Source organism: Helianthus annuus, chromosome 10 (genome assembly GCF_002127325.2).
Source record: "Helianthus annuus cultivar XRQ/B chromosome 10, HanXRQr2.0-SUNRISE, whole genome shotgun sequence".
NCBI lineage: Eukaryota > Viridiplantae > Streptophyta > Magnoliopsida > Asterales > Asteraceae > Helianthus > Helianthus annuus.
Genome location: NC_035442.2, coordinates 10,196,192 through 10,218,312, shown reverse-complemented (window position 1 = coordinate 10,218,312; position 22,121 = coordinate 10,196,192). Strand labels below are relative to the sequence as shown.

Genomic DNA, 22,121 nt, shown 5'->3' with positions numbered 1-22,121 from the left:
ATATTTCTAAGAAATTAGTTATATGTAGATGAGGATCCTCGTCCGCAAGCCCGTGGAAGGTTGCGGAGTTTTGGAGCATTTGTATCAAATGCGGTCGAAGTTCGAAGTTATTGGCTTCGACATTCAGAGCATTGATAGCGGCGCCTAGATTACCTACGGTGGGCCGTAGATAATCCATAAGGGTACGTTGGTCCGCCATTGGGGGTGGATCACCCGAAACCTTCTCTTGGTTTTTGGCTTTTAACCTTTTGCTGAGAAAGCGTTCGGGTTCTTCTAGCGGTTCTTTTATGTCTTTATTGGAACTGGAGCTCATACACTACGTGAGGATGGTGTCGGGTTCCAAGTCCTGCAATAAAAACAAAAAAGAATGTCGGTCAGAAGGTTCACCACGGCCCCGTGTTGAGCGAACACGGCCCCGTGGTCGGAAATACAGTGATTGTTTTCCAGATCCCAGTTACTGGAAGTTGGACACGGCCCCGTGTTGCACCGGCACGGCCCCGTGGTCAGCCTTCTGTAACTTGAAAAACAAAAACTGCCAGTAACTTTGCTGAGCACGGCCCGTGTCCGACCAGGCACGGCCCCGTGCTGAGCTCTGCAGAAGCTGAAAATCTAAGAAAAAATCCTAAAAAATTAAAGAAAAATAAAAATATGATTAGGCCGTTGATTCCTAACTTTCTTAAAATCCTTGTGTCCCCGGCAGCGGCACCAAAAAACTTGATGTGCGTGAAGTGTGTATATGTTTTTAATATATATTTAAGCCCTTTTTACACTTTTAGCCAAGTTTTAAATTTATAAAACACGATATTCACTAACACTAAACACACATATGGGCAAGTGCACCCATCGTGGACGTAGTATAGTGTTGGTAAGATACCGAGGTCGTCCAAGGACACAAGAGCTTTTAATACCGGTTTATCCTCAACGTCTAATCAAATCAAAAAGGTTAGAAAAATGTTTTAAACTAAGAAAAAATAAAAACTAACTAAATGCTGAAAATAAAAATAAAAATAAAACAGATAGACAAGATGAATCACTTGGATCCGACACGTGTATTAGTATAACCTTTGATTATTTTCGCACTTTTGCACTTGTTTAAGAGATTATCTTAGTTATTGTAGTAGGCCCCTCTTTTGAAGGCGACGTTACCCTCAACCCAGTAGTTTGAGTCAGCAAGGATACAATCCTAAAGGGTCGGATTTTTGAAAGATAATGAATTAAGTTATTAATGCAAATTGTGGTAGGCCCCGCTTCTGGCGGTGACGTTACCCTCGGCTAAGTAGTCTGAGTCAGCAGGGATACAGTCCTAAATAGCCGGGTTATAGTATTAATAGTAGTTAACTTATGAGGGGGTCAAAGAGTTTGGATCCCCGCCATCCAATACCTATGGGCATTGAAGGAGATCCTACTAAATTTGACCCAGGTCCCAAGCAGGACCTCTAAACGCTGAACAAGGGCAAGACCCTTACCAAACCGTTCCCTTAACCCCCGACCAGGTAGCCAACATACCTCCATATAGACCGTGGAGATATGAATGGTGAAAATCTTTTATTTTATATAGACAGTAAAATAATGCCAAGACACCACGGACAAACGATAAGGAAAGATCACCTTCAACATAAGTAACTAGTTATTAAAGTCATTAATACAAAACCAAATAAAAAGTGCAAAAGATTAAAAATAAAAAGTATTATACTAAACACTTGTCTTCACCAAGTGATGTAAGAGACTTAGGCAAACATGGCCTTGATTGTCAAGAACTCTTACGATCAATCTTGGATCCCGAGACGACTCACACACTCTACGATGGACAATGGATGATGGTGGTGGATGATGGTGTTATGGTGGTGGTGGGTGGTGGATGAAGTGTGAGAGAGGTGGTGTGCCAAGGGATGAGAGAGAATGAAGCCAAGCTCCTCTATTTATAGGCTGAACAGAAGGCTGGACACGGCCCCGTGTCCGCTGGACACGGCCCCGTGCCCGCCTGACACTCTCTCTCCTCATTAATTGTAATTGCGAATTACAATTAATGCGCCTGCTGTACTTTCACCACGCCCCCGTGCTCGCTGGACACGGCCCCGTGGTGGGCAATGGAAGCTTCTACTGGTTTGTCTTTTCTGCTGCTTCCTGGGCACACCCCCGTGTTCGCTGGACACGGGGCGTGTTCAGACTCTGTTTCTTCCTTTTTGCTTTGGGAGGTGCCGTTGAGGGTCCGGGCAGTCTACTTTTGTTCCTTTTCTTGTATTTATGGTAGAATTAGCTGTCTTTTTGCTTCTTTTGTGATTTTGAGCTCATTTCATCCTGAAAATACAAAAAGGAAGACAAAAACACTCTTTTTCCAACATTAGTACTAAAAAAGGGTTAGTTTTATGCCTTAATTGATGTGTTTTATATGTTGCATTTTACACACATCACATACCCAAGGGTGCAAGATTTGTACGCTCGATCAAGCGGTATTCTATATACCGTACCCCAAGCCCGTATAGGGAAAATAAGTCAAAATGTATTTACCTGAGTAAGTATGAATCACAATTGGCAAGTGTAGGTAGCTTTTACTGGGCCTCCTATTCTGGAACAAAGGTTTATAATAACCTATTAGATTCCTAACGGGTCTTTTATTTAAGCCTAAGCTTGACCGGTAAGTTTTAAGGACGATACGGTTCAAGCGCACGATTAAGCGAAGACCGGATAGAATGTGATTTAGACCTGACAAGTTTGAATACTTGTATAATATGGGTATACTAAATACATTCTGGATTTTGAGACAAAAATGATAATGTTTGACCCGTTTCGGTCAATTTACGCAAACTAGTTACATAAACCGAACCGAACGCTAAAATGGCGTTACGGGTAGGTAAAAGAGTCATATGCAAGTTCCCTGAGATAATATGCTTTAAATATGATATAATATCAGCAAGTTATGTTCTATTATGCCCCGAATGAATTTAAACTCAATTTATGCCTTATAAGGGCATTTTGGTCATTTAAAAGATTATAAAAGAGTTAAATTGGAAATCTAAGTTACGGGTCTGATTTATACAGTAAATATACTTAGTTTGACATATTATAACAGTAGGGTATGACCCATATACGAAACTTATCATTTAAAATCAAACTATGCACCGTAGGGGTATTTTGGTAATTTCACAAGGGCTAAAAATGTCAAAACTGGAAATCTGAGTTCAAAATCTCATACTTACTGTTATTATATGAAAATATGCTAAATACATCAGTAGGTATGAATCTTATGTGTTTAATATGGGTATAACGCATACCATGCGCTAAAAACGCTTAGAAAGGCGATTTAGAGCCGTTTCCGGGTTTTCAAAAGAAAGCTGAGATTTTTATATTTCCAGAATGCTCAAAATAATTTATTTAACAAATAAAATCAGTAGAAAAAGGTTTGGGGTCAAAAGGATTTATAAAACTCATTTTATGGCTTAAACGGTCAAAACCGGTATTAACCGAATCAACTTAGCGACCTATGATACGATCAGCCAAAAATTAAATAAAAATCATCAAAAATACCAAAATATTATATAACATCAGTGGGTAAAAAGTTTTATATCAAAAAGTGGCCTTAAATAGGTTATACGCTAAATGCGCCGTTTATTTTACATAAAGCTATAGTTTTACGATATCGGCCATAACTCAAAATTTGGACCTCCAACTGGTCTCAAATTTTCGGTGCAAGTTTATAAATCAGGAATAAAGAATTCTACTCTTTCACTTTTCCAAAAATCACGTTTTATATCAAAAAGGGCAAAATAGTCAACTTTAAGCATAAATCGGAAACATGCATATGAATCGGTTAATCATAGACTCAAGTTGTAAAAATTCCAGAGAGTTAACCTTAAATAAAAATGGTCAAAAAAAATAAACTCTAATGCAGATCTCAAACATGCATGCATGGATCCGAATCGAGAGTCAACGAAAAAGTCGTTTTATAAGACTTTCGGTTCCGATCCGAGTTTATACTAAAGATTGTCGAGTTGATTATGATAAAACACATTCTTATATTCATTATAATTTATTTTTGATGATCAAACTGATTGCATGTCATCTACATTACCATTTATGCTATATTTCGCAAAAGCGATTTCTGTTGACTTTTTAAGAACATCTTTGACTCGACAAATAGCATGCTTAGAGTGGGAATCAGAGAATACCCTTTTGAGGGTTTGTTTCCCACATAAATACCAACTTATAAGTGGTTTCAATTTGAGAAATGACAGAGCCAAACTCGTTTAATCGAAAAGTCAAACTATATGAACAATGGTTTAACTTTTGGCTAATAATCAAAGCTAGAACGAATTAGAGAATGATATGAATGCTTACAAAGGTCCTAATGAAGCTTAGGAATCCCTATGAGGCTGCCTTGATGATCAGAAAGTCCCTGGAGAAGCCTTGTGAATTCTTGAAGTTGTGAGTGTTCTTGTTACTAACACAAGTCCCTCAATTGTGAAGAAATGATCTGATTAAATGGGGAATTCAGGTGTTACAAGAGTGCAACAGGTGTCCTAGACATGCATGGCCATCCATTGGTGAGTTTTAGAGGTGGAGAAAGCTGTCAAGCACTCAAAATTCGGACTAAACAGCCCCTGATCGCGAATTGCTGCACCTGGGCATGGGTCGCGACCCGCATTAGGCTGCCCAGGCGGGCCGCCTGGGTCTGCAGCTCCCAAACTTTGATTCAAAGTTGCAGTTTTGGTCCCTGTCTTCGCACGTGAGGTTTTGGCTATATATCTTGACTCGTAAACCCTCAAATTTGGTTTTTAAGAACCTTGGGACTTTTACCAACATGGTAATGTCCTCGGTTAACTTTGCGCTCACCCGAAAAGTCATGAAATTCGACGTTGACGCTTTTAACCCCTCAAGTACGGTTTTGGCCATAACTTTCTCATACGATAACGAAACTTCATGAAATTTTTACCACATATTCTAGTGAGTATATTTTAGCATTACAAGGCTTCGGGTCTGCCAAAAGATCACTCAGATGTATAAATTCAACATGTTGACACTTTTAGCCCCTATAGTTTGTAATTCCTCACTTTCGTGCAATTTCCGCTTCGTATGATCCATGATCCATCCGTTTAGGGTTATAAACATTATGTAGGGTTATTATGGAGTCTATTTATCCATTGTTGACACTTTGGACCCTTACGTGCCATAGTTTTCACTGTTTGTCAACTTTAGTCCCTCTAAAGTATGTTTTCGCATATGCAAAGTCTATGACACGTGTCAATGCATTATTGGACGTAAATTTTTGAGGTGTTACAGGAGGGAAGCCAGCTCTTGTTTCGTCTTCGATCGGACATCACCTTCGCCCTTCAGATTAGCAATTTCACGCTTAAGTTTGTGGCACGACGACTCCGATTCAACCCAGCGTTTATACGTCTCTACCACTAGAGAATTCGATTGAGCTTGATTCAACATCAGGGCATTCCCAAGCTCCGGCCTGCTCATTTTTCGGTAGTAAGAATGTTCGGCAGGGGTTCCCAAATGAAATAAAGCCATCTTGGCTGAAAGAGCGTCCACAATCCTGTCTTTGTTCGCCAATGACCACTCCGGTACATATTTTTCCAACGCACGAGCCGAATCCATGTCTTCCATGCCACCCGAACCTAACTCCCGGGATAAGAAGATAACTTCAGTATCATACCATAAAGGAGAGGAAGAGGCACTGTCCCAACCATCAATTGGCGAAGCGCTCGGCCTAGATACATTAGATGCAACCCCCGTGGTGAACTTACCCGAAGAAGAAGGTTCGGTCTTTTTGGGATCGGACGTGCGGATATCAGTAACAACCTTAACGCCCCCTCATCCGAAAGATAGCGGACTCAACGGAGTTTTTAGCAGATGATCCCTCGGAGTGCGGCCCCCATGGAGATGGGCATCTAAATTCTCCAGTATGCCTCCGGCAGTAGAAAACTCGGTAACTTGGTCGTCATCGTCGAGCGTGATAGTCTTGAATTCTGCCTTCTTCCTCTTCACTTGCTTGAGCTTCGGGTCAGCTTTAGTCGAAACAGCCCGTTTTCTTTTTAAGCTAATCTGAGGCTGTTCTTTCTCACCCCCTTCATCCTCCTCGTCTTCATCACCTCCCTTTTCACCACTAGCACGCGTTTCGGCGTCCTCAACAGAAAGGTGGACCCCCTCGTCCTCGATCACAAATTTGGAACCAGATCCTTTCGTCCCTATTGCGCTGGTTTTACGACCCTTAGCATCATCAACCATAACCGCCGCCTGAACCGGAGCAACATTCAGCACCCTTGCCACGGGGGCAGAACCCGAACCACCCTGAACCGCCGAACCACCTTGATCACCAGGAGCTTCGGGCTCACGAATCTGATAAAGATTCTCATTCACAAGGTACAAATACGGAGGATCACCTTTCGGAGTCTTGGTGGCCCGAATGTCAAGCTCATTCGAATCAAAAGACTTTAACCGCAAAGCCTCTTTTAAGCCCATAGCTACACAAAAAGATAAACGGTAAATAACATCTACGACCCAACAGAATATCAAATGAAGAAGAAAATAAAACAATCAACATAAATACGAAAAACACCGCACAACTGACCCTCTTTATTCCATTTGAGGGTAGGATACCACTCCGGTTCGGACCAAATCGTGCTAACCCGCCCCATGACAAGGATGTGTTCTGGATATTTTTGTATGCGTCCGGCCTCCTTGATCAAATCCGCATATAATTTTGTATTATATTCGAAGTCTTCAGGAAGAGGAGGCGGGAGCTTCGACTTCTTTAACCTCCATGTCATAAACTCCGGAACGCATCGGTCATCAACCAAGAAAAAGTGATCCTTCCAGTCCTTAATACTTGTAGTGATCCATGTATAACAACAAGAATTCTTGTTTCTAACTTCGAAAGTATACCAGTTGCCGGACCGATTCAACTTGTAAAAAGCCCGGAACACATCCAAATCCGGTCGGACCCCAAGCCACGACAAGCCAACTCAAAATGACACACCTTGGCAAGGCCAAAAGGGTTCATCTGAGTTAGGTGAACCTCATGGAACAGCAGAACTCCGACCAAGAACTTCGTCAAAGGAAGACGATAGTTGCAGTAGTCGAAAAGGCGAGTATAAATTCCTATTTTCCCCGGAACGAAGGGATAGATAGGCGTGTTCTTTTTGGGAAGAACAGGGTGCAACGAAGCAGGAATTGCATAGCTATCTATGTACCAATCTAAACCTTTCTGCGTCAAAATATTAAAGCAACCAGATAAGTTGCTTTTGTTCGCCATAATAAAAAAGAAGAAGGGCACTGACCTGTTTGAACGAATCAATTCGCCTCAGAGAAGAAGAAGGTAAAATGAGGAAGACGAAGTAAAAAAGTGAAAACAAAAAATCGCTTTTTCGTCTTTTTATAGGGGAAATAGCACCGCCTCAAAAAGAACCAATAGAAAAATGACACGTCACGACAACTGACGCACATCAAGCGTCACTTCAAAAAGGAAAAGCTAAAGTTAACCGACGGTCACGAGACCAAGGTCACCGCCAAATTTCAAATTTTGAAAATCAATAAAAACCGTCAACGGAAACCCCGGATCTCAAAACACTCCGACAAATAGTTCGAAGTTTTTGCTAAACAAACACTACGAACTAGGGGGACTTGATGAGGATACGTCCTTGGTCGGACCGAATCGACGTCAGACATAGAATCGAGTCATAGTACTCAAGGTCGGACCAATCCCTAGCCACAAACGGAGCGGACGAATATAGTGATACGCCATAACAAACTGGGGCCCATAAGCATAACCGCCATGACAATGACTGGTCCGACCCTAACTAACTTTCCACGTCAGCACACCCAAAGTCTATAAATACCATACTTAAATCACCAAAACTGGTAACTGCTATTCTCTCTCTCTAAACTCTCCTCTCTCTCTCCCTGACCTACTTTCTCCTCACAAATACTTATTCTCACGCCCGAGCTTGGTCACAGAGAGGCCCCCCTCCCTGTGACGAGGCTAACGGCGTGCTCGTTTCCTTGTGATCTTGCAGGTTCATTGCTTGGCCATCTGAAGTCATAGCTCTAGCCAGGTCGGACTGACTGGTTTTTGAGTCTTCAATATGAGAATCCACCAACTCTTGTATCAGCTTCTCATCATTTAAGTTTTCGATAAAGATATAAATCGATGACAAATACTCGACTGTTTTAGTCATATATTATATTTTTTTTAACAAAAGTATATTTATTATGCAATTTAAAAAAAATCAGACAAAATCAACTGGATCAATCCAACATTCCAACCGGCGTTATATAAAAGTTTCGTCTTAACATGTTATTCGTCCCACTCACTTAGGTGCTGTTTGTTTTTTCTGTGGGAAAAGGTCTGCAGTCTGCGGACCACATCTGCAGGCATCTGCAGGAGAAGAGGTGGACCAAATGTCTGCAGCTGCAAGGAAAAGAGGGTTTGTTTTTTTTTATTTTATAAAACATCTTCTCAGACACACACTACACACTTTCACACACAAACCTCGATCTCTCTCCTCTCTGCCTTCATCACCACCACCAAGCACCGCCGTCACCACCGTCACCACAAACCTCCCCCGTCGCAACCACCCACCCCCGTCACACTCTCCCCCCTTGATCTCTCTCTCTCTGCCTTCATCACCACCGTCACCACCGTCACCACCGATCTCCGATGATGATGATGATGGTCTCATGCTGTTCAAGCACCACCACCGATCTCCTCCACCGATGATGATGATGGTCTCCTCCCTCGATCTCTCTCTCTCATCGATTTGGGGTTTTTTTCGATTTAGGGTTTCGGTTCAAGCACCACCACCGATCTCCGATCTGGTAGCACCACCACCACCGATCTCTCTCTCTCTCTACGGTATGTCGGTATCTCTCCCACTCTCTCGATTTGGGGGTTTGTTCGATTTAGGGTTTTGGTTCGATATGGGGTTTTTGGGCAGGGATGTGGTGGTGGTGGCAGGGATGTGGTGGTCGATGATGATGATGATAACAGATGATGACGATGATGGTGTCGGAGCAGGGGTGTCGGAGGTGGAGGTGGTGGCGGAGCAGGGGTGTCGGAGGTGGAGGTGATGGCGGAGCAGGGGTGTCGGAGGTGGAGGTGGTGGCGGAGTGGAGGTGGTGGCGGAGCAGTGGTGTCGGAGGTGGAGGTGGTGCCAAGAAGAGGTAAACGTCTGCGAGGAGAAGACTTGGGTCCATGTCTGCTTCAAGAAGAGGTCTCGCAGACCTTTTTTAATGAAAGGTCTGCGAGAAAACAAACAAGCTGCAGACATCAAACGTCTGCGCGCGTCTGCATCGCGCAGACATAAGTGGCTAGAAGTACTTCTGGCCAAAAAACAAACAGCACCTTAATTTATCACATTTACTGGTGATGCACATTGCATTGTTAGTTATAGGCATGCGTTTTTTCGGCTAATACTTTCTTGTTGCAATGCTAATGATTGCTATTTGTTATACTTGTTAGAGATTATTTGTCTTTGTACATGGTGTGTTGCTTAAAATAATGCACTTTCATATCTATACAATTTGGCTTTTGTGCCGTTACACTCACAGATAATGACCATTTGACCAAAGTGATGAATAAGAAGATTCTAAAAGAGGATTTACTACCAAAACACCTACTTGGATAGTTAAGTTGACTTGTTTTGACATAGACAATGCACCCATAAGGATTCATATTAAGACCATTTGACCAAAGAGATGAATAAGAAGACTCTAAAAGAGGATTCAGCTACCGAAGCACCCCCAAGGAGATTTAAGTTGACTTGTGTTAGACATACACAATGCACCCGTAATGATTCGTGGTACAAGTCCAACGTTTATCACATAGTACCGTCCAAAATAAAAGAATACACAAAACCGTTCATTTCAAAGAATAAGACATGTATCACAGAACTAAAAATGATAGAGAACAACTAACTAAAATACTTTTACGTGTTTTATTACAAACTAGTAAAGTTCCCCCGTACTTCGCGACGGGAATTTTGTCGGTATAGGTCTATTTCGTAACAATATTGCTACGGTATCGACACTCGGTACAACAACCAAATGAGAAAATCTAAAAAGAAAAAGCCATGATATTCCTGAAATGATGCCTGCATATGTTTTATGTGTCACGATCAAAATTTATAAAAATAAATATTGGTGAGGTTCTAAATATATTACAACAAAGATACTATTTGTATATATACACACGCATAACTTCGGTTTCGTTATAAATCTTCCTATATAATAAAGCAAAAGTTTAGCAAGACACGTGTCATAATTCTAAACATCCATTTTAAATAAATCCTATGTGTAATTTTAATAGATTTTTTATTTTTATGTTTAATAAAAACACTAAGTCAATTCTTAGAAAAACCCACCTCTTGTAACATCCTTTTCACCCTGCAGTACACACGCCCCCATCCCCATCTTTCCCTTTCCTCTTCACTCAAATCTCATTTCAAATTTCAAACTCATTTTTCTCTTTCTTCATTCTCCTTCTCAAAGGGTTTCTGAATCTGGATCTGCTCTCTTCCCAATTCACACACCTCCTCCATGAAAGTGTCGAAGATCAATTGGAAGATGATGATTTCCAAAGTAATTGGCAAATGAAGTATCTAACCCCGTTTAATTTTTGGTCGCAACTCACCTGAACCGTCATGGAAGTTACGTGATGTGGAAAATCCGTCTTCAAAAAACATAAAAAAATCGAGAGATTAGGATGTAGAGAGGTACAATAGAGACCGTGAAGATCAGATTAAGATTGATAGAAGCCGATTTGGGTTTTATGTTCTATAAAAGCCAATTCAGAAGCCACGACAATTTCTCTTCTTCAACGTAATTGTCGCCCAATTATTTCTCGGATCTTCTGGTATTTACAAAGCAGAGTTGGCTAGATCGTCTGCTTCAACATCAACTGTAATTTCTCTGTTTAACATACCCTTTTTATTTTGTTCTTTGTTGGTGTGGTGTGCGTTTACGAGTACTGTGTAGTAATGCAGATAAGCTGTTTGATGATATGTTTAAGTGAGCTTTTTTTGGCTGGTTATTGTTTTTTTGTCGAACCGGGAAACCCTAGAGTACTATCAAGAACTTGCTCAAGCACAAGCCCCAAAGGTGTTTTCTAATCATTTATTATCATGACTTAGTTATTCAAGGTTGTTGTAACTGTTATGCTTACTAACGATTGTAAAAACAGTTCTTGGTGATTTCTTGTGCGGATTCAAGAGTTTGCCCCTCGTATATCCTAGACTTTAAACCTGGTGAACTTTTGTGCACGAAATCGCTATTTTTAAACCCTTTAAAAAAGCCTAATAATGGTTGCCTTCAATTATTAGTAGTATTCATTCGTTGGAAGCGTACGTGAGAAGGTTTGTTTATCTTGTAATTGAATGCTTTATATCTATTTATGTGGTTTTGATTTGTGAAGTTTTATAGGAGATATTGGCTCATGATTTTTAAAGTAGGGGAATCACTGCTTTTGTATTATTTTTGATGAAAATGTTATCATTAACTTGCTTAGAGTCTTAGAATATGTATGTACAATTAAGATAATTAAGAGGTCTTATGATTGAATCTACATGGATCTGGTTTGCAGTGGGTTAAATTTTTTACTTCAGGAATTACAAATTTTTTTGTGACGGGAACTTATTGTATTCTGTTTGGAATTTAGGTTCCGAGAGTGGATTTTATGGATAAAAGGCAAGAATGTTTTCTGATCAAAATGTAGGAAAATTGTTGAAGAAGAAAACATGTGTGAGGTAGGTTGGTTGGATTCTAACGATGAGGTAGCTAAATCTCGGGAAAAGTTTGATTTTGTTAAGAAGAGGTTTCTTAAGAATCAACATTTTGGAAGCTTTGGAGAGAATGCCTAAAACGAATCCCAAAGGTATACGCATTCATTTGTATATTAGTTTGAGTTGGTATAGACTTTTACAAGCTTTTAAATGTGATTTGCATTTTTTGTGAAGTTCGGGTATATACATTAATAAGAACCTTAGATTAGACAACATACAAGTTTATGGTTTTAACTATGACTATCTATACTTTACTTTGGCGCATTACTTTCCTAGATTACAAAACTTGATCTATGAGGGAACTAGGCTTGTATTTGGCAGTTTCCCTTTTTCACTTGGTATTTGAGCGACAATCATGCGATGACTAAGAAAGAGTTGAATTAGTAAAGGATACGAAGAGGCGTTATGGACGGGTTTTTCAATCGGGGTTGTCTTACAAAAAGAACTACCATTCTACCGGATAGTGTCATTCCGTTCAATTGGTGTTACCATTCTACCAATCTGTCTCACAAACTCAAGTCATAGCTTCCAATTGAAATCGATTCACGATTCAAGCAGGTTCTTTTTTTATTAATTGGCTTGAACCACTTCATTTCTGCAAGTTTTTTTATATTGTTTGTTTTTTTACAGGTTTCTTTTCAAGATAGGAGGACCGGGGGCTAATTCCTAGCTTGATACCTACAACATTTATTTTAGATTGGATGATCGATTCAATCATAACAATAGCTCTGTTTCCAATAACCAAGTATGTTAAAGTATCTTTATTCAATATCTAGAATTCTCCTTTCACCACTTTTGATTTTTATTACTTATTGCAGTTGGTCATGGGCCTTGGTGGAAATTAGACAAGAAGGAAAATAGGTGGAAATAAGACACGAGGGAAAATGATGATATCTATCTTTTATTCTACTTGCTGGATTTTGTGGAGAGCACGTAAAGATGTTTACAAGGAGATATTACGAGATTTATGAATTTTTTTGTATATTTTTTGAGTTTTAATATATATTAACTTTTTGTATATCTTTTTAATATATATGTGGGTCGCGCGCGAACCCATGCAAAGTAACTACAACATGGTTTGGATTTAGACGTATATGGAAAGGAAACAACCGAGTAACTACTACATGGTTTGGATTCAATATCACATTCCAGACACAACATCCCAAATACTTGATAGTGATGGATGAAAGGTACGCAATGGTTCTCTTAGTCACTACCTTGAATCGTGTCAGATGCAAATCATGAAGGTTGTAATTTTTAGATATTTTTGTCCACTAGGTTGGTTGGACCGTAACATTAGCTGCTAGCACTGTGGTATTCACCTACCATAGTTTTTGCATAATAGAAAATACCAAACTTTTGCATCAGCATATTATGTTTTATAAATATTTTTCGCCACCATGCTAGATTTTCTTTATAAATAGTTTCCCTTTAATTTACCAACCTTTTGCATCAACATATTGGGTTTTTTGTTGCAAATTAGCCACCATTGTGAAAATTCCAAAACGCTGATGCAAAATAAAAATGTCTCACGTACAAGGATCTTACTATTAGTATCAGTTAGTTTATATTATAGACAATGTAGGTTGTAGAATATATGTTATTAATATATAATCAAAGAAGTACCCCGTTATGAGGTATAGCCGTATAGCATAGTTCCTTAAAAGCCTATACTGGGAGCATTTTCATTAACAAAATTGACTGAAAGTATACTTTTTACATTCAGTTTTCCCAAATAGAAACCATCATTCTTGCACCTTTGTTTAGAATAACTAACTTTTGCCCTTTTTTTAATTTTGCAGTTTGCATTACACAAGATTGATGGTATGTTTGCATTGTAAAGTCAAGTATGATGGTTGAAAAAGTCAACCAGTCCTATATATTATTTATGCATCTATGAATAACACTATTGGAGGAACACTTGGTTAAACATTTCCAAAGATATTAGGAGGCAGAAATGCTTAGGCGGCCAATTGGTAGTATTGTATTGTATTTTTGGACCATTGAAATTTCAACTTCCTTCATTGCATATGTTAAGCAAGAAGTTGGGGTTCAGTTTTTTAAGATTCTTTTGATGATCATGTTAACGAATATGATCAACTTTGTTCTTTCTCTTATAGTTGATAACTATTTTTAATTTTGAAGACGTTCTTAATGTTTAATTAATATACCTTAGTCATCACGCATTATTCATTTTTTAAAAATATATATACAATTGTGTTTCATAAAATTTAAATTTCAAAACCCGTGGGTATTCACGGGTGATAACCTATTAATATGTTATATTTTTTAAAAAGTATAAATTTTTAATAAGTAATAAAATAAAACTACCCGGGAAGTTGGATGATCCGAATCAAAAGGTCAGCTCCATATTCATTCAGATCCGTGTCCATCTGAAATCAAATAGGTATTTTGTAGAGAATTAATAGTATTGCAATTTCTATTACTTATTGCCATATTGAAGTGAAGTAAATGCCCTAAGTAATTCAATTTCTGTTTTTTTTTCTTGGTAAGGTTTGCCAAACATAGGTATTAGCACGAAGAGATATCAGGTTATAAATCATACAAAAAAAATACTTTTATAGATATAAATTTTTTTTTAACACAACCCATAACCCGTGAAGCTCACGGGTATATAACCTAGTATGTTGTATAAAGAAAACCAAGTAAGAAGGTATTTGATGTGTTTTACTTATTTCAAGTTATTAACTTGTTACAAAAAAAACTATAATATTAGGTTACGGGGAGTGGAGGAGTTTGAGTTGGGGGTGTTGCTCGACACGTGGTGAGTGTGGGATCCACAAGCTTATGGTGAAAAATAAGGGGTGTGGCGTGGCATGGCTTAGTTTGGTGTGGCCAGCCATGTGATTTTTTTAATTAAAATAGTCAACTAAAGCTAGCCATATTAAACCAGCCAACCAAAGCCAGGCAAGTCACCCTGCCCCCGCCCCACGCCAGACTGAATACCCACGCCAAAGAAGCAACGCCATACCAACGCAACCCAGGGTAGAACAACTGACATTGAAGGGCATCCCCCGCTGCCAACAAACGCCCCCACTCCCCGCAACCTTATAAGGCCATGTGTAGTCATAAAGCCCCTTGTGGGGCGTTATACGACAAGTGTCGTGCCACGTCACACGGGGGCTTTATGGGGCGTTATATCACTAGAGCCCGTAGTCATAAAGCCCCTACCCATCATTACCTATTTAATAATTTCAATATTATTAATTAATTATAAAAACAATAACCTTTTTTTGATTGGTCCAAGGTTTGAAAGCTCCCTCCACAACGCCACGATATCCATAGCGTTGCCCAGTTTTTTTTGCCTCATAACACCGCCCGTAGTGGTGTTGGGGGCGTTATGAGGGCGTTATGAGAGAAAATGGCGTTATATGGAGCCCCAGTACACATACTCTAATCATTAATTGTTTGACAACCATTTTCAAACAGCAATCAATGTATCTCGAGTCTCCTCTCTCCCTATTGGACCAAATAAACAATGACAGAAACGTCAATATGATTCAAAGTTTGGATAATTGTTTTTCGATAATTTTTTTTTTAAATAAATCCTAGATTTATATATCAACTTTAAGGACAATTACACCAAAATAGCCGGTAAGCGGGCAACAAGCTGCGCCGCTACCCCTTTTTGAATAGCGAAACCTAACCTAGTAAAAACGAAACCCCGATCTCTAGGAGACGAAATGTTGCTGTGAACAACCCGTTGGACCCGTTCAAGAAATCTGATGGCTTCTGGGGCTAGCGAGCCAAAGGTATCAAAGGCAAAAGGGATAAACGAATGTTGATTATCCTCGCAGGCTTTTGCATGTTTGTCCATTTTCTTCGCTGCCGCCTTTGCAATTGCCTGACCAGGGACAAAACCTGTATCCCGTAAGCCTACAAGGGGGGAAACCCCGGTAAGATCGACACACGCGTGTTTACCTGCATCCCACCCGAAAACTAACACGTCCGCAGGGCGCAATGTGGATCTTCCTTCCCTTGGATCTGTCAAAAAGTTTACGGGGGCTTCTTTCTTCACCGAGATCCCCGCCCGTTTGAGGATGTCCCCCAAGACATCCCGCACCCAGTCGTGCCTATACTTAAAACCTGGCAGTTCTTTACAGTGCAGAGCATGCTCCCCAAATTGGTCTAAGCAAGCTTTCCGGCAAATCGGGCATTGCTCATCATCAGGGAACATAGGAATCATGAGCCGATATTTTAAGATAGCACGGTATTCAACGGCTGACATCTTTTGGCCTAAGCCCTCGATGGGGATGACCGATAGAAAATCTTGGGCGTGGGGGCCCCGCAAACATTCTAGGACGGCGTTCTGACGAGGGGTCGTACAGAAATCTGATCCAATATTCTGAGCGATACGACAAAACAGAGCACTCGCCAAAGTCTTCTGGGTCTTCGGAGGGCGGTGTCCCTGTTAGCGAAACCGCCAATATCCAAATCCGGGAGGTGTCTATGCAACCCCCCCCAGAGCCATGTCATAATCCCCATCCATCCCAACAACCCCACTCTCGCGCAAGATGTGATCTTGGAGCCCCCACGATTGAGCTCGCGAGGCAACAAAACCGTAAATGAAGACATCCGTGGCCGAGATAAGCCCCAGCCCCCCTGACATTCGATAATTATTTTAGTGTTGGTGTAATAATTTATACTTATATCTCATTCATCCGTTTCGCCCAATTTCTTAGATCCGTAGAAAATAAGTCCCTTACCATTACATTATTATTTTAAATGTACATAAAACCCATATAACATATACATCTGTTTTTGACAAGTGAGACAAAAGTTCGAAAAAAGACAAAAGTTCGAAGGACCATTTTAGCCTTTTCCCAAACATTGAATACCATACTAGCAAAACCTCAAAGTACAGGGACCAGAAAATAATATCCCTTCACCATGATCATCCACCTCATTCAGCTTTTATCAGTACTAACAGTATTCGTATAGCACACTCTATATCCCTTCGTTCTTCTTTGTGGGTTTAAAACAAATTAGGGTTTTAATCGGGTTGTGGGTAATGGCGAGTTCATACTCATCTTCGATCACCATCTCAAAGGTATTTGTTTTTCTGCTCCTTCGTTTAATCTCTAAAACATTGTACGATTGATTCACAACATATCATGTTCGAACTTACTTTTTTTTGTTTGATTTTGTTAGGTTGGATCGAAGTTTGTGCAGCATTACTATGAGGTGCTTCAGCGTCAGCCGGAACTTGCTCACCGGTTTTACACCGCTTCTAGTACCATCATCCGAGTTGATGGCGAGTCTACTCAGTCCGCATCGGATATATCTGTCAGTTTTATTTCGTTTTTTTATAAACTGATTTGAAGGTCCTATTTATTTGGTTTAACTTATGATGATTATGGTTTAACAAAACAACTAAACAAGCTGATTATGGAGATAAAAGTATTTATTTATTTATTTTTTGAACGGCAAATTTATCATGACTTTGCCAATGAAGTAGTGGTGGAGTGGTTTTGGGGGAAAGAATTGGTGTTTCTTGTGACCCAGGTTCGATTCCCGCTCCCCTCGTTATTTTCTGCGGCATCCAGGTGAAGAGCGAATACGGGTGGCGCCGGTTTGACTTGGATGGGAGGCGAGGTTTTACCGATTATTCCACTGTCGTGCCTTTGGGCGGGTCGAGGTCGGGTTTCCGCCCATCTAGGGAGAGCCAAGGGGCTGGCGGCGGTCGAGTAGTCGATCTTGGCCACAGCGCCCGGTGTCACGGTGGTTGTCACGTCGTTCCTTGCCGTTCAAAAAAAATTATGATGACTTTGTTTAAGTTTTGTAATAGTATCCACAATTGTCGGTTTTGGGGTGTTTATAGTGATTTTAAAAAATTTTGGATATTCGAAATATCTGAAAATATTTTTAACTTTTTTTTGATATCCAAAAATATCTTAAAATATCCAGTTTAAAAAATAAAAAATATAATAAATAACTGGATGTCTGGATATTCGGATATCGATTCATTTTCTGATTGGATATCCGAAATTTCGGATACTGATTCACAGATAGTGAAATGAGGTATCCGAAAATTTCGGATATCCGGTTTTGAACACCCCTTGGTGGGCGTTCTTGTGAAAAACGCCCAAGAAGGGTGTTAATCTCTAGATTTGCTTGTTTGATGTATTCAACAATGTTTTCAGTCTTTATGGTAAGCAGAGTCTGTGTCCTGCATCATCTTATTAACGGGTTCTTTTGTATCGCAGAAAATCCAAACGCTTGTTGAGTCATTACACTTGAGTGAGATTGAAATCAAGACCGTAAACTCTGTTGGATCATGGAGCGGAGGAATTACTGTGGTGGTGTCTGGTTCAGTCAAATCGGAAAGCTTCAGTGGTCGGAGGAAGTTTGTTCAGACGTTTTCTCTTGCTCTTGTTCAGCCGTTTTCTCATGCTATTGTTATGAATGATATTTTTCACTATGTTAGCGAGGAAGACTTATCGGGTATGCATCTTCGTCTCTTCTTCTTACAGTAGCTTTTTTAAGTTATAAACATTCGTAAACACTAAGAAACTGATTACTGTGACTTCAATTCTAGGTGTCATATACGAAAAAGACGTCACTGATATTTTTAATATCAAGAGAAACGACAGTGAGACCGTTGAAGACTTCACGTCCCGGTTCACCAAAGAATCCTCACAGATCCCACAAGCTAGCGACGATATGAAGATATCGGCTTTTATTTATGGCGTACGTAACGACCAACTGGTGAAGAATCTAAAACAAAACTACCCAAAAACATTCAAAGACATGATACATCAAGTTAGAGGTTTTGTTAGGGGAGAGAAGGCGTGCGCGTTACTGAAAGATGCTGACACACAGAAGCCCGCACGCGCTATGCGCCCCAAAAAGCGGAAGCGGAATAGGGGCTCAAGGAGAGCAGCGTCGTTTCGGAGGTCCAGGCGAAACACTTTCTCACCGTACCATCCTATGAGACAAGACCACTCCTCGCAAATCATGGATGGAACAACCTTGCGAACGAATGATTTCCAGGAGGCCCCTCTTGTCGTTACGCTACAATGCCCGGTCATCGTCTCGGGGTTCATGTCGTTCGACGTAAGAGACATGTCCATTGGCGGATAAAATCAACCAAGGTATCCTGTTGAACTAAGAATGGCCAAACCTATTTTCCAACTAATATTTACATATGTAGAAAATTTTAACAACTTTTTTGTGAGGTACACAAATAAATTTAAAAAAAAAATTGTAGTACAGCAGATTATTTTGAAAGACTAAATATATTTTATAGACATTTTAGCTTCATAAAATTATATGTCAAATTAGTAGCATTTTGTTAACTAATATCTTTTACCATATTTTATTTAGTAACTATGTAATATTGCCTCTTTTTGCTTGAACATTTTACCTTAGAACCTGAATTTGTCAATTTTGCTATGTAGCTTGAAGAGAATGAAGGCAGATCGATAGTCTAGGCGCAGGTGGCGATCATGCTTGATGATTTCAAGTTTGTTTAACTATAGAGTGTAGTCGTTCTACGTTTAGTTTTTGCATAGTTTTTTTTATCAATTCGTATCTTTTGAGGACGGTGATGTGATGCCGATGATGGTGTTGAAACTTAAAAACGGAATGTTGGATAGTTTTTATCATGAGCATGTATATATGCTTCGTGGTTTTTAGATCATTTGCCGGTGTGTTTTTAGATGCATTCCCAAAACATATATAATTACATGTTTTAATGTCGATTAAGTTTATCGAGGAAGTTTTATTTGTTGGAAATCAGGCCCTTGATCGAATAAACAAACACGCAATATGAACAAACTTGTTCGACTCTTTTATTAATTTATCAATGAGAGCACACTAATTACAATGACCTTAACCATCTATTTATACTAAACTTATTCTAGTCCTAACCCGACTCAAACTCTATTAATAAAATAAATAAACAAACTAGATAAACCTATCTAATAAACCTTGATGCCCAAGAAAACATCCCTAGACTAGAATTAGGAAACCTAAATAAAATAAACTAAAACACTCAGCACCTGTGATCGATAACGCACCGACTCGTGTGACCCGCAAACAAACCCGATTAATCCAACATTATTCACATGATAAAGTTCAAAATTTCTCAGTAATATTCACTCATTGGGTTCCTTTTTGAATTAATCAAGCTACATTGAACCATTATTCATTTGTTTATGTCTTTGAACCCAAGTCATGTAACCAAGCACTTGTAATATAGGCACATGAGTGCATGCAGAATCAATTCATCTTGGCTTATAAGCCAAGCAATGCACATAAACCTCAAATTATAACAACTTTGCTTCCATTTAGATCGAGTCCATCCCTCCACTTTTCTTTATATTTTGTCAACAAACCCTAATTCCATCTTCAAGTTCTTATAAACTCAAAGAAAATAAGCAACTCATCAATCAAAAAGTATTCCAAGATGACGGTCAAGGCCCTAGTCGAAGCTCGTGGTGAAGATATGTATTCTCGTTTAAAATCACAAGGTATGCTTATATTCGTTATGGTTGGTTGCTTAACACGCGAGCCAAGCCATATTTTGTTTGGGCTAGTCTCGAAATTAAAAGGAGCCAACTCAGTTTGACTTAGAAACTCTTAATGAGCTGAAATTTGAGTTGAAACTTTGGTTTGGATAAAGTGTGGGCCTGCTCGCGCACGGCGAGCCAACCCTTAATTTTTTAAATTTGTAAGATTTTATATTTCTTACACATGATATTTCTTGCACATATTGATAGATAAAAAAAAGATGAATGAGCTTTTTTGTTTATAAAACTTTAGCTATATTAACACCCTAAGATTCATATGTAATTGTGTATACCTTCTCCCGATTTATTGTTGTGTTCAGATGCGTCTCTGAGAATTCACGTACCTTGTTCGAGCTTGAAAAAATGTGTCATTCCGTAATGTTTTATGATTATTTAAAAAAAATCACATTAGTATTGAGCTCAATAAACCTAATTTCAAGTGGGCTAAATTCTAAAACATAAAAATGATTTGTAAATGGGCCTATATTGGAATTGATATGTGTTTACTATTTAAAAAAATAATATATACATATCGGATTTTTTTTTTTTAAATCGTGTGCCCCTCGAAATCACGGGTCTTGTACGGAGGTCCTCCCCGCACACCATCAAACCCCCACTGGTTGTGTTTAAATTGTCTATTATTTATTTCTTAAATTAAACTTGTATAATATAATTCACATTATAATATCAGGTCTTCGTTATCTAATCCAGCCCGACGCAACAAAAGACACTAAAACACGAATTGTCTCGCGTGTGGATTCTAATACGAAAGTGAGACGAAATTGTGCATCTGATTTGGCAACGATGGCAAGAGGTTGTAACTTGTTGCATTTTTTTTATATTATCATCATTTGTCTATACAAGATTTTTTGATTTTGATCTAAACCCAGGGCCGCGACAACTCAATAATCATCAGACTAAGGACATTGATCGTGTTGTTCAACGCCCTCGTGCAGTTTTATCTAGCCCCGGTATGGCTATTGTCCTTGGCTAAACAAAAACATCAATGTTGTATCAAGAGTAAAAACTATTGTTTTTAGGGGCAAACGTTTGTTGTCTAAACCACTACAAACTTTGTGGTTTACAATTTGGTTTTTATAACATTCTACTCGCAGACAATGACCATTTAATCAAAGAGATGAATAAGAGGACTCTGAAACAAGATTCTATTCCCAAAGCACCTTCAAGGAGAGTTAAGTCGACTTGTGTTGATATAGAGAACACACCCATAAGGATTCGTGGTACAGGGCCAACATCTAACACCCAGTATCGTCTGAGAATAAAAGACTACACTAAACCGTCTGTTTCAAAGGACAAGACATGTATTGCCAATGTAAAATCCTTGTAAAGTTAAGAAAAGTTATGATCGACTGACTAAAACCCTTGACCTGTTTGATTACAGATTATCATAAGCGCAATTACTTATACATTAATTGTTTAAGATCAGTCTGTTTTCTTTCTCATTTTCTAGATTGTTTAAAATGAAATAATAAGATAACACACAATGCTCTTTTTATTATAGTTATATTTTGAATCGAGTCAACTTTACATTTAATCAACATGGTAAATCTATCTACTGAAACAAATTATATACAATACTATTAACACATCATCTGTTTTGTGAATAAATCAACAAGCATTGTGACTTGTGTGACAATGCCTACCTTAGTGCATTTCCTCTCTTTTAACGAGTTGTAAAGATAAAAGTGTTATTAACGAATATGGTGTAGTGATAATGTATCTACCCTCTATAATGGGAGCGAAAAATCACTAATACCTGCAAGGCGTATGTATTGATGATTAAAAC

General features: G+C 39.1%; 2 protein-coding genes and 1 long non-coding RNA gene across 4 annotated transcripts; all 3 read left to right on the top strand.

The window, feature by feature from the left end:
• Window positions 1-10,373: 10,373 nt before the first annotated feature.
• Window positions 10,374-13,884, top strand: LOC110883972. 2 transcript variants are annotated; one of them, XR_002560831.2, is made up of 6 exons: window positions 10,375-10,902; window positions 11,657-11,872; window positions 12,057-12,338; window positions 12,411-12,525; window positions 12,599-12,970; window positions 13,583-13,884. It is a non-coding gene; the product is annotated as an uncharacterized LOC110883972 (long non-coding RNA). The 2 variants fall into 2 exon arrangements; XR_002560830.2 differs by having other exon boundaries at window positions 10,374-10,902; window positions 11,657-12,338.
• A 2,813-nt stretch (window positions 13,885-16,697) lies between these two features.
• LOC110883971 (ras GTPase-activating protein-binding protein 1) lies at window positions 16,698-19,443 on the top strand. The gene is made up of 5 exons (XM_022131635.2): window positions 16,698-16,851; window positions 16,953-17,087; window positions 18,008-18,245; window positions 18,340-18,895; window positions 19,202-19,443. The coding sequence occupies exons 1-4, from the start codon at window positions 16,813-16,815 to the stop codon at window positions 18,882-18,884; spliced, it is 957 nt and encodes a 318-aa protein (XP_021987327.1). The 5' UTR covers window positions 16,698-16,812; the 3' UTR covers window positions 18,885-18,895; window positions 19,202-19,443.
• A 650-nt stretch (window positions 19,444-20,093) lies between these two features.
• On the top strand, window positions 20,094-21,760 carry LOC110880713. Its single transcript, XM_022129182.2, has 4 exons — window positions 20,094-20,275; window positions 21,006-21,128; window positions 21,205-21,285; window positions 21,430-21,760. The coding sequence occupies exons 1-4, from the start codon at window positions 20,212-20,214 to the stop codon at window positions 21,660-21,662; spliced, it is 501 nt and encodes a 166-aa protein (XP_021984874.1). The 5' UTR covers window positions 20,094-20,211; the 3' UTR covers window positions 21,663-21,760.
• Window positions 21,761-22,121: the final 361 nt, after the last annotated feature.